Source organism: Columba livia, chromosome 27 (assembly GCF_036013475.1).
Source record: "Columba livia isolate bColLiv1 breed racing homer chromosome 27, bColLiv1.pat.W.v2, whole genome shotgun sequence".
Lineage (NCBI taxonomy): Eukaryota > Metazoa > Chordata > Aves > Columbiformes > Columbidae > Columba > Columba livia.
The window spans coordinates 3,179,871-3,191,553 of NC_088628.1; the positions used below are offsets into that span (position 1 = coordinate 3,179,871).

Below are 11,683 nucleotides of genomic sequence, written 5' to 3' on the forward strand. Positions count from 1 at the left end.
TTTACGGAGCATGAAATCAGCCTCTCCCCAAGGGCACAGTTACAGCAAGAGCAGCCTCAAAGCGGGGTGGGGGGGTCCCCCCGCTGCGCTGGCACAAACGAGGACGCAGCAGCTGGTTGAGCTGGGAACATCTTTATTTTTACATGTACAAAAGCTTCAGATCTTTCGCAAAAGAGCGGACAGACAGACGGCCGAAGATGCTGCCCAGCACAAGGCAGGATGCTGCCACGGTTCAGTCCCTCCCTGGCTGAGAGAGGAGAGAACACACCGGTTTTATTCCGGTTTTAACCCAAAAGCTGCCTCCCTTGGGGCAGAGGGACCTGGCTCCAGCAGCTGCCTCTGGCCAGAGTGAGGATGATGATGGTGGGGAAGGGGGCTTGGAGAAGCCCCCATGTCCAAGGCAGAGCCAGGTTGGGCTGTCCCGCTCCCCTCACCAGGGACAGGGACACCCAGCGGTGCCTGGTCCTGGCTTATGGGGACATTTTCCAGTCCCAGGTTGGGGGGGACACTCCTGCCCTCCCCTCGTCACAGTCAGCGATGCCTCAAGAAACAAGACACTAGGGCTCCTTGTGTTTTGTTTTTTCATTAAAAAACCCTTTATATTCATTTCATGGCGGTTGAAATCACAAGAAATTTTGTGGGAGGGAAAAACAAAACAACCAAAATAAAGAAACCAAAATTCAAACAAAACAAAAAGAGGGGACAAACACAGACAACCAGCACAGCCCCCCCGTGGCCGGTGCTTTGGCGGGACGGGGGGCACAGGACAAGATCTAGGACATCAGCTACTGTGTGACTTAGTGAAGTAACTCAAGCAGAGGCTGCTCTGCCATTGCAGCCCCTCTTCTTCCTCCTCCTCCTCAGCTCTCCTCGGTGTCATCCGCAGCCTCTGCCTCCCCGCGACCAGCTCGCTCGGCCTTGGGATAGTCCTGCACGCTGCGGGGGAAACAGAGCTCTCTCAGCCAGTGTCCTCCTTCCCCGGCTGGGAAAAGCCCAAACGCCCCCCAAAATTCCCCATACGAGAGCCCAGCGGGGACATGAATCAGATCCTGGGCAAGTCCCGCTCCCTGCGCTCACTTGTTGTGCGTCTCCTCAGCCGACGCCTCCGGTTCTCCAGCTCCCAGCCCTTGGCTTTTGTCCTTCTCCTCTGTGCCCTCTGCTTTTTGGGACAGGGATTCACCATTCACAGGTCCTGATAAGTCTAAAAGGGAAGAGAGAGGCTCAGATACCCCACCCCCATGGGGTACATAGTCCATGTCGACCCTGAGGGGCTGCATAACCCACAGCCACAGGTTGTCCCCATCCAGGCAGGGGACACCTAGACTAGCGTGAGGGGACACCCAGACCTGGCTTGATCCCAATTGCTATGAAAAGGGCCCCAAAGACTCCAACCCCCGCACCCAGAGCGGATTTTCCCCATCAGGTCCTCGGGGAAGGCTCCTGCAGCATCGCCAGGATGTCCCCGGGCAGGGTGGAAGATCCCGCTCCCCAGCGCCTGCCAAGAGCCGGAGCCAGCGGCCCAGGGCGGCTCCGCATTCCTGCAGGTCCCGGGGCAATGCTGGGGCTGGCAGAGGAGCCGCTGGCCCAAAAACCAGCCCTGAGGCTCCCAAAGTCGGGGTGGAGTTCGCCCTCTGCTCCCAGTGCCGCCAGCACTCCCCGTCCCGGCCTTTCCCCCTCCTGGCACCGCGAAGGTGACACGTGGGGCTGACTAACCCTGCTGCCACCAAGGCCAAGAGCCACCCTTATTTGTAACCCCAGGGGGAAGTGTTGTGTCCCTGTTTGTGTCCCCAGGGAGCAGCGCTGGGACACACAGGGAACGTTACCCGCGTTTGTCTCCTCTTCCCCCTTCTCGTTCCGCATCTCCCCACCCGCCAGCTTCTCCTGGCCCTTCTCCGCCTCCCCCTTGTCCTTCTCCGTTCCAGCTTTGTTGGCTTTCTGGATCGCTTCCAGCTTTGGTCCCAGGACACGCGACTTCAACCGGGTGTAGACCTCAGCAGCTTTCTCCATCACGTCCTTGTTTGCTTTATAGCGACGGATCTGCACCAGAAAAGGGAGGAGGGACAGTGTGATGGCCAGGGGGGGCCCATGCAGGCGCCTCGCTCTCTGGAGCGGGGACTCAGCCCTCTGCCCTACCTTCTTCAGCGTCGCCACCACGTCGGTGTGCTTCTGGAGGATGTGAGAGGTGACCTGGAGTGTGCCCAGCTCCTCCAGCGCATTCAGACACCGCTTGATGTCCTGCAAGGGTGACAATGAGATCAGCAGCTGCCTGGAAGTCTCCCTGTAGGCACCCGGGGCAGCGTGGTGTGAAGCACAGTCCCCTAATGCCACCCAGCACCCCGAAAGGGAATCACAGAATCGTAGATTTAGAATGACTGGGGTTGAAGGGACCTTCCCAGCTCCCCCAGTGCCCCCCCTGTCATGAGCAGGGACATCTTCACCAGCTCAGGTTGCTCAGAGCCCCGTCCAGCCTGGCCTGGGATGTCTCCAGGGATGGTTCATCTACCCCCTCTCTGGCCAACCTGGGCCAGGCTCTCACCACCCTCAGGACCAACAATTCCTCATGTGTAGATGAGGAAGAGGAGATTCATTCAGGCCCAGCACCCCCATGGATCACAGCCAGGCACGGCTCACATGGTGGCCAAGGACAAAGAGACCTCCCAGGCCAGGCCAAAGCTCTCAGAACTCACCGGATTATCCACCTTCAGTGCAAACTTGATCTCACTGTGAAGTTTCTGAAGTTTCTCTTCCACTGTGGGCTCTGGAGCAATAAGAAAGACAGGCTGAAACATCAGGTCACCAGGGCAGCACTGCCGGGAGCCCTGGACCTCTCCCCCAGCAAGGGTTTGGTTTCCTCCTGCACCTCCAAGGTCAAGCAGAGCCCCAGGGATCTCTCCACAGATGTGCCAAGATGGGGAGGGATGCAGCAAGCTCACTGTCTCTGCACACCCTGTCAGTATTTCCCAACGTGATACTGGGACCACAGCAGCGCTGGGAAGGGCCCCAGTAGAACCACACTGATCCTAGCGGGAAAAATCCCTTCCCTGGGAGGGGGGAACCAACCCCGGTCCCCTTCTCTCCCTCTGTGACGGCAAGCAACGGCTTTCTCACCCTTTTTCTTCTCCATCCTCCTTTCAGGGATGGGCTCAGATTTCTTCCGGCCTCGTTCCACTTTCACAGGTCTGTGGGAGGAAAAGGAAAGAGGTAAAAGGGTTATGGTTCAGGTGAGGGTAACAACAAGGGTGACAGCCCCTGTCAGCACGTCCCCCCGGCACAATTCGGGCAGCAGAGCCCCACCGCACTCCACCCACGCTCCCTGGGACTGCAGAGAGGCACAGCCCCAATGCAACACCCCAAGGATCTGCCCCTGCGAGACGGAAAACTCCAGGGTGTCCCTCAACACCTTCTCCAGCCCCTCCAGGACGGGGGGAACTGCCCAGCCCCCTCCAGGTGCTGCTGGCCCAGGGGAGCCCCACGGGAGCCCCATCCCCACCCCAGGGTGGCAGCTGGAATGGCCCTGTCCTCAGAGGAAGGGAAGCACCGGTGTGGGGAGGGGAGATGCTGACTTGTTGCGTGGTTTCTCCTCTGCTCGGCCCCTCTTCTCCTTCTGATTTGGTTTCCTTGACAACTCCGAGGGCTGCTTCTTCGCAGGCTTCTTTACCTTGGAGGAGAGAACAATGCAGGCGAGAGCGGCAGAGCCCTCCCCGCTGCGGGAGGGTGATGGTGCCACATTCCGGCAACGCGAGCAGCCGGCACCCATCACACCACCCCTGCGGGTTCCTTTGGGTGCAGGGGCATCCCTGCACAGGATAAAAAAGGCATAATATAATAATTTTGTTTGGAAAGCACCCTCAAGATCAGAGTCCAACCATAAGCCACCCTTGGCACTGCCCCATGTCCTGAGAACCTCATGTCCGTCTGTCCAGCCCTCCAGGGATGGTGACTCCAGCACTGCCCTGGGCAGCCTGTTCAATGCCCCACAGCCCTTTGGGGAAGAAATTGTTCCCAGATCCAACCTCAACCTCCCCTGGCGCAACTTGAGGCCGTTTCCTCTGCTCCTGGCGCTTGTTCCTGGGGAGCAGAGCCCGACCCCCCTGGCTCCAAGCTCCTTTCAGGCAGTTCAGAGATCAGAAGGTCTCCCCTCAGCTCCTGTTCTCCAGCTGAACCCCCAGGTCCCTCAGCCGCTCCCATCACACTTGTGCTCCAGCCCCTCACCAGCTCCGTTCCCTTCTCTCAACTCGCTCCAGCACCTCAAGGGTTTTCTTGGCGCGAGGGGCCCAAAACTGCCCCCAAGATTTGAGTCTGGCTGCTGCTCCCTCCAGCTCCAGGAAGCAGAGGGAACAAATCCAGTGATCGTGGAGCAAGGGACAGAACCATTGGGATGCGAGACCCACAGCTGGATGGGGCATTCTGGACCAGGGAGAGCCCTGGCATGGATGTGCCTATGGACACAAACCTCCCCAGCGCTTGTGGGCCACCCCAGACCGAGACAGCAGGTCCCTGTGGCTCCTGGAGGTCCCTGCGGTGGCAGGGAGGTGACAGGCTGCCTGTCCGTCCCCAGCTCCCTGTGGTGCTGCACTCACCTCTTTCTCCAGCTCCAGTTCAGAATCTGAGGAGGACGCAGCCTTGGCCCGGCCTTTCCGGCCCTTTTTGGCCACTTCATCCTCCGCGCTGCTGTCTGAATCCGAGCGCACCTCCTCGCCCTTCTCTGCCTTCTCCTTCCTCTTCTCCTTCTCCTCCTTCTCCTGCTCCCGCAGACGACGGATCTCTTCCTCCTGCTCCCTCTTCCTCTTCTCCTCCAACTCTCGCCGTCGTTCTTCATCTCGCCTTTTCCACTCGCTGATGCGATCCACGTCGCTATCGCTGTCGCTGCCAAGGACAGAGCACGCTTGGACCCCTCATGCGGAGGGGAGGTGGGTGACATTGCCCCAGCCCAGCTCCACGGGTGACAACGTCCCAGCTGATCTCACCTGTCGCTGCTGGAGCTGGTGGGAACACGCTCGGGCTTCGGTTTCCTGCCCCGGGGCTTGGGAGGGGGTTTCTCAGCTGCAAGACAACGGGGAGATGTTCAGCAGGAGCCCTGGGTGTCCCTCTGTTAAAACAGCCCCAAATCAGGGGGGCAAAAGGCTGTTGGAAGGTGGCCATGATAGAAGAGGACCCCAGGAGCCCCCAGCCTCACGTTCTCTCCAGCCTGTGAGGAGGACAGCGATGGTGGAAGAAGCTTCCCGGGCCTCACCTGGCTTCCTGCCCCGCGGAGGCTTCTTCACAGACACGTCCGAGTCCGAGTCGGAGTTGGAATCTGACTTGGTCATGTCCACAGTCGCGTTTCTCATTTCCAAATCTGAGTCCACTTTGGAGTCTGAGTCTGAGCCGGATTCCACTTTCTGCAGGTAGAGAGTGAGGGGGGTTGGACCAGGAGGGTGGCAGTGGCTCAGCAGCATGCTCAAAACCACAGCAATGCGCCCCAAAAACACAGCAGCACAAGGCACAACCAAGTCAGAGGCACCAGCGAGGTCCCTCCTGGTGCTCTGAATCTACATCCAGCCCACGGCAGAGCCCTGACGCCCCCCAGCCCGCTCCACAGACCCCAGACTCTTACCTTCTTCTTCCTCCCCACTGCCGGCATCCTCCGCGGAGCTCTGGCCACCGGCTTCTTCTCAGGAGTGAAGTCCTGAAGGAAAACACAGGTAGGAAGATGAGGGAAGAGTCTCACGAGGGTTTCAGAACGGGTCAGGTTCCCTCAAGCCGCTGCCCGCCCAGACGGCGATGCCGCCACCCCACGCACAAGCGTTTCCCCAAACCCTCTCACCTGGTCGCTGTTTTTTTCTGACTCGGAAGACGTTTCCGAGTTCTCCTCTTCTGACGGGGAGGGGCTGCCCTGATCCAGGTCACTGGAGGATTTCCGAGGCCGTTTTGTCACCGGCATCTGATATCCAAGAAGTGACAATGTCAGAGAACCTATCGCAACAGGCCCTGCTCAAAAGTCTGTCCCCATCTTTCTTATCAGCCCCTTTTAAGTCCGGAAAGGCCACAATAAGATCTGCCCCGAGCTTCTCTTCTGCAGCTTAACACCCCAACTCTCTCAGCCTGTCCCACAGCAGAGCTGTTCCAGAATCAGATCATTTCTGTGGCTCCTCCACCCCCTTTCCAACAGTGACCCCTGACCAGGACACCCTCCCACCCCACCTCAGCCCCCACACTCACTTTCATAGCCAGCGATTTCCGCTTCATCCCGCTGTGGTCGCTGCCTTGATCCGAGTCCTCATCGCTTTCCATTTTCTCCGTGGTGACTGCAGCCATGGCAGCATCTTCCTCATCGTCACCCGCATCGCTTCCCCCCATCGGGTCGTTCTCGGGAACGTCGCTGTCTGAGGAGCTCGTGGGCTAAAGACAGCGGAGACAAGAGTCGTGTTACTGTATCGCCCCAAGCGGGCTGTGGTGCATTGGGGGGAGAGGAGAAGGGGCACAGTGGGGTGAGGAGCGATGGATGGCAGAGATGTGGGTGCAGGAGCATGGGATAGCCCCCCCATGGCACAGAACCCCTCAGCATTGCTCTGGGGCAGGGGGACAACGTCACCAGCCCTTCAGCGACGACATTCAATCAACCACCCCCTTCTAATTCCTCTGCCCCTCACCCTGAGACCACCAGCAACGCCTTCTCCCTCTGGATCCCCCGGCTCAGCTTCCCCCATCCCCAAATCCTCGCGCTCTGCCACAGACCCCGGAGCAGCCGAGACCCGACAGCCCAACGGCGCCAGACACGTTGGGTGGTTCAATTCAGCCCCCTCGGTGCCAGGGAGCAGCCGTTCTCTGCTCAGCTGGTCACCAGCCCTCGGCGCGGTTCAGGAAAATGTCCACACGAGGCGTCCAGCACGGCAGCCACAGCTCTTCCCAGTTGGGATCTCCGGTGTCCTGCTCCCTCGTTCCCACATAGGGAAGGTCTCCTGGCTTTCCATGAGGTTCCTCACACAAGGACATCGCACCCAAGGGGTTTTCTGGAGCTGGGAATCTTCCAGGTCTCTCCTTGTCCTTGACTGTTCCTGGCAATTCGCTTCATTGAGGTCTCGAAACCAAAAAAGATCTCAACTTCAGGCTGTTCTTCTTTTGGCCACAAGATGCAGTTGGCATTGGTGAACCCACAGCCTTGGCGGGGCCGCTGGTGTCACCTCGGTCCCTTGATCACAGCAGATCCTTCACCAACAGGTTTTCTGGGAGGCCCTGGGCAATGCAGGTGCTGCTCCCTCACCAGCACCAATCTCCCACCCAACAAGCTCAAGCTCTCCAGGTTTTCAAGCATCTCCATGAACTCTCCTAACCCTGCACCTGTGGTTTTGGTTCCAACCATCTCCCACAGCCACTCAAACCACATCCTCTCCCCTGCGCTGGCAGCGGGGGCTCATTCCCCACGCCTGCCCCCCTCCTAAAACACCTTGTCTTGGAAACTCATCTTAAAAACCTTCCTCTGTCTCTTCAGACCAACCGCCTACAGAGCTGCCCTGGATGTCCTCTTTGAAGATGGCTCTACAACCAATCGTATCACGCAATTATGGTTATGAAATACCCACACAAGCCATTTTGACAGCAAAGAGCCATCTCCCAGCCTGCTCAAGGAGCAGCTTTCGGGTCAGGACCTTGGAAACGGATGAAGAACGGGCCTGCCCAACCGTCCGGGCACAGGTCTGGGAGCTGGGAATGAGCAAACCTCAAGTTCTCGCTCTGATAACAAAACCCTCTGTGTTTTGGGGCAAGCAGCACAAAGCACATCCCCGATTCCACCTCGAAAATGGGGCAAAAGCATCTTCCTCCAGAGGAGGAGGAGGAGGATGAGGAGGGCTGACCCCCTCAGGAAGGGAGAGGACAAGGCAGGGAAGCTACTTCAACCCCGAGAGAGCCGAGCTGGAAGTGCGTAGACACCAGAGCAACGGGAAGCAGGAAAAGAGAGAGCGATCAGGAGGAAAGCAGAGCGGGAGGCAGCCCACGGCCTCGCAGCCCCGCGCGGGCCCGCACTCACCCCTGGGGCACTGTAACTGGCGTGAGGGTTGTTCTGGATTTCCCACAATCCCTCGTTGAAGCCTTTTCTCTTGTTTGGTTTCCCATATTTGTCTTTATATTTTTCATAAGGGAAGAGATCTTTAGGGCCCAAGAAGGCGCTGGAGAAGAAACAAAGCAGAGGTGAGGCCGGAGCGGAGGCAGCGGGACAAAGCCCCGAGAGGAGAGCGAGGCAGCGCTTACGTCTCGTGGGTGCCGAAGAAGAAGATGGGGTACTTGTTCGGTGGGGGTTTCACGGCGCCGTCCGCGATGTCATCGATCTGAAAGGAAACCCAAAGCAGGAGGTGGTCAGAGAGAGCGGCTGGAGCACGTCCTCCGCAAGGCACGTCAAGCCCCCGGGTAGCGGCGTTGGCAACCTGCACCCGCTTGGAGGCAAGCACGGCAAGAAAGCACCCGGCCGGGGACGTCGCTACGCACGAGAGTCCCGCTGCGGCGTCTGGATCTCTAGAAGAGTAACAGAAGGGATCCGGCATGGGGGCTCTGCGGCCAGAGCTCGGCGCGAGGTCGTCTCTCTCACCGCCCGGGGAAGCGCGGGCCTTGTGCTACTCCCCAGAGATCCATCGCACCGGCCGCCTCGGCGGGGGGGACGCCCGAGGGAAGCCCCTCCAGCCCGGGGTTGGGGGATGATTGCTCCTGAGGGTCCTTCCAGGTTGGAGACCGGCCGCAGGAGCAGCCCCTGCTGCCAGCGGGACGCGTCGGGGGGTCACCCCGTCTTCTTCCCTGCGCCCGTCCGGCTGCTCCACGTGGTCGGGCGGGAGCCTCGGGGTGCGCAGGGGGTGCCCCACGTGCTGGGGAGGTCTTCGGGTTGGGGGGAGAAGCGTTCCCCAAAAGAGCAAGCGAGCTAAAAGCAGGAGGGGCTGCAGACGCCGGCAGCGCAAGGGCTCTCCTGGAAGGAGCGAGTCCTGTCGGCGCCAGGCCGGCTGTGACAGCGCGGGGACAGCGTCTCAGATCTCCCGGCACGGTGTGGCCAAGCGACAGCATCTCTGGCACCCGGAGCCTCCCCGGTACCCACTGACCGCGATCCTGCACAGTCTCCACCTACCAGTCTCCCGCTATCACGCACCTTCAGCCAACAAACCCGCCAATGGCGACCACCGCGGAGCCCCCGTCCGAGCGCCCGAGCCGCCTCACACTCCCCTCGGGAGCTCGTCCGACACCGGCCCCCACGCCTCAGGTGTCACCACAGCACAACGCTGTCACCCAGCCGGCAGGACCCTGTGTCCCCTGCCACACGCGCTCCATCCGCACCCCCAAACGGCAGCAGCACCCCAGGAGCGCTCAGCGCAGCCCCCACACGTGTCACACCCAGGCGCTGTCCCCAGCCCCCAGCTCTGTCCCCACCCAGTGCTGGGTGACATCCATGCTGGGAAGGGGAATGGGGGGTGTCTGCAGGGGCAGGGTCCTGTTGGGCTGAGGGGATGAGGATGAGGAGGGAGGGTGAAGGGCAGGGGGTGCGGGGGCCACCCCATCTCTCTCTTGGTGCAGGTGCCAGCATGGGACTCCCAGTCTGGTGCTGGATCTCGCAGTGGAGGTGCCAGCATGGGACCCCAAATTCCAGTCTGGGACCCCCATCCCAGTCTGAGTTTGTCCATCCTGATACAGGTGCCACCATGGCACCCCTTTCCTGGGATCACACCCCAGTTCCAGTTTGGGTGCTGGTGTGGGATGATCCATCCCAGTGCAGGACCTCATCCCAGAACAGGACCTCGAATTCCAGTCTGGGACCCCCACCCCAGCGCGGTACCCGAACAGGATCCCTGTGCCAGCACCGAGCCCTCATCCCAGTACAGGTGCAGACATGGGGTTCCCCATTCCATTACAGGATTCCCATACTGGGTGCCCATCCCAGTCTGGGTGCTGGAATGGGACCTCCCATCCTGGTACAGGACACCCCATCCCGGCACCGGGTCCCCATCCCGGTACAGGTGCTGGTACCAGAGCTCCCACCCAGCACGGGATGTCCCAGTCTGGCGTGGGTGCTGGGATGGGACACTCCACACCAGTACGGGGGCTGCTGCAGACCCCTCACCTCAGGACACACACCGGGATGGGTCCCCTGTCCCGGTTTGGGACACCCCGAGCCGGTACAGGGTCCCATCCCGGTAGGGACCCCCCCTCCCGGTGTGGGATGCTCCATGCCAGGACCAGAACGGTGCTGTTATGGGATCTCCATGCCAGTAGGGGTGCTGGTACAAGTCCCTCATGCCAACATCGGCCCCATCCCGGGACAGGTGGGGGTACAGGGTCCCCATCCCCGTACCGGACACCCCATCCCGGTACTGGACACCCCATCCCGGTGCAGGTACCGTTATGGCACCTCCATCCCGCTACGGGCTCCCCACCCCGGGACAGGAGGCGGTGCGTGTCCCCATCCCGGTACCGGCCCCCATCCCGGTACCGGCCCCCATCCCGGTACGGGATCTCCGGTCCGGCCCGGGCCCCCCCCGGCCCGGTGCGTCCACCCCCCTCCCAGGTGCGCTCCCAAGCCGGCGCAGTCCCGCGGTCTCACCCGGGCCGGCCAGTGCGGGTAACCCTTCATCTTGGCGAAGACGAGGTCTCCGGGTTTGAAGCTGTGCGGCATGGCGGCCGCGGGCGGGGCGGCGGCGGAGGCCCAGGCCGCGGGCAGCACCGGGCAGCGGGGCGGGAACGGCCCGGCCTGCAGGATGTCCCGCCCCCGCCCGCGGCGCCAGATCCCGTTGGTTCGGCGCCACGTCGCTCCGCTGTCTCGTCCAATGGAAGCGAGGCGAGGGCACGCCGAGATAACGGGATTGGGCCGCGCCGCCAGTGGCGCCGAAGCGGGGGTCGCTGGGGGGGCGTGGCCAGAGGGGCGGGGGAGTTGCGTGGGACGGGGCTGGGGGACAAGGCTGGGGGGAGGACAGGGACGTAGGGAGGGGGACACGGCTATAGGGAAGGGGACAGGGCCATAGGGTGAGGGTCAGGGCTATAGGAAGGGAACAGGGCTCTAGGGTGGGGGACAAGGCCATAGGGTGAGGATAAGGGCTGTAGGGAGTGGGACAGTATCATAAGGTAGGGGACAGGGCCGTAGGAAGGAGGACAGGGCTATAGGGAATGGGACAGGGCCATAGGGAGGAGGACAGGGCTATAGGGAATGGGACAGGGCCATAGGGAGGAGGACAGGGCTATAGGGAACGGGACAGGGCCATAGGGAGGAGGACAGGGCTATAGGGAATGGGACAGGGCCATAGGGAGGAGGACAGGGCTATAGGGAATGGGACAAGGCAGGCAGGGGCTCCCTGTGCCCCAGGACTGAGGGGCCTGTGTGGTTGGGGTGGCAGGAATTGTCCCTGTGACGAGGACAGGGCCACCGGCACTGGGGGACAGGGTTAGTCCAGCTCTACCTGCTTTTGCTTTTAAAACTTGAGCTCAAGGCAGCTAAGCCGGAGCTAAACGGTGCAAGGAGCCAGGCTGGAAGCTTGTCTAGTTCTTAAACCTGGTTTTAACCCAGGCCGGTGTCTCTTTGAGGCCATGGAAACACAAAGGGTTTGCTCCCCGCGCCGAGTCCCCACTTGACGGGGTGACAGGAGCCAGCGAGTACAAAACACAAACCACGCTCAGGGGAGATGTGGGCTGGGCAGAGCCGAGCGGGACCATCCCGGTGATCCTAAAGTTCTTGTCC

General features: G+C 61.0%; 1 protein-coding gene across 2 annotated transcripts; it reads right to left on the reverse strand.

Moving 5' to 3' along the window:
- Positions 1-572: 572 nt before the first annotated feature.
- Positions 573-10,728, reverse strand: HDGFL2 (HDGF like 2). Of its 2 annotated transcripts, XM_065042636.1 has the most exons (16): positions 10,556-10,720; positions 8,230-8,306; positions 8,009-8,147; positions 6,202-6,381; positions 5,807-5,923; positions 5,597-5,668; positions 5,234-5,381; positions 4,968-5,043; positions 4,581-4,866; positions 3,564-3,658; positions 3,109-3,179; positions 2,688-2,758; positions 2,134-2,235; positions 1,824-2,037; positions 1,078-1,201; positions 573-936 (listed from the first exon to the last, which is right to left on the reverse strand). In XM_065042636.1, exons 1-16 carry the CDS (start codon positions 10,625-10,627, stop codon positions 861-863), a joined length of 1,920 nt encoding a protein of 639 aa, XP_064898708.1. In that variant the 5' UTR covers positions 10,628-10,720; the 3' UTR covers positions 573-860. The 2 variants fall into 2 exon arrangements, with proteins under 2 accessions (XP_064898708.1, XP_064898709.1); XM_065042637.1 differs by lacking the exons at positions 8,009-8,147; positions 8,230-8,306 and having other exon boundaries at positions 10,556-10,728.
- Positions 10,729-11,683: the final 955 nt, after the last annotated feature.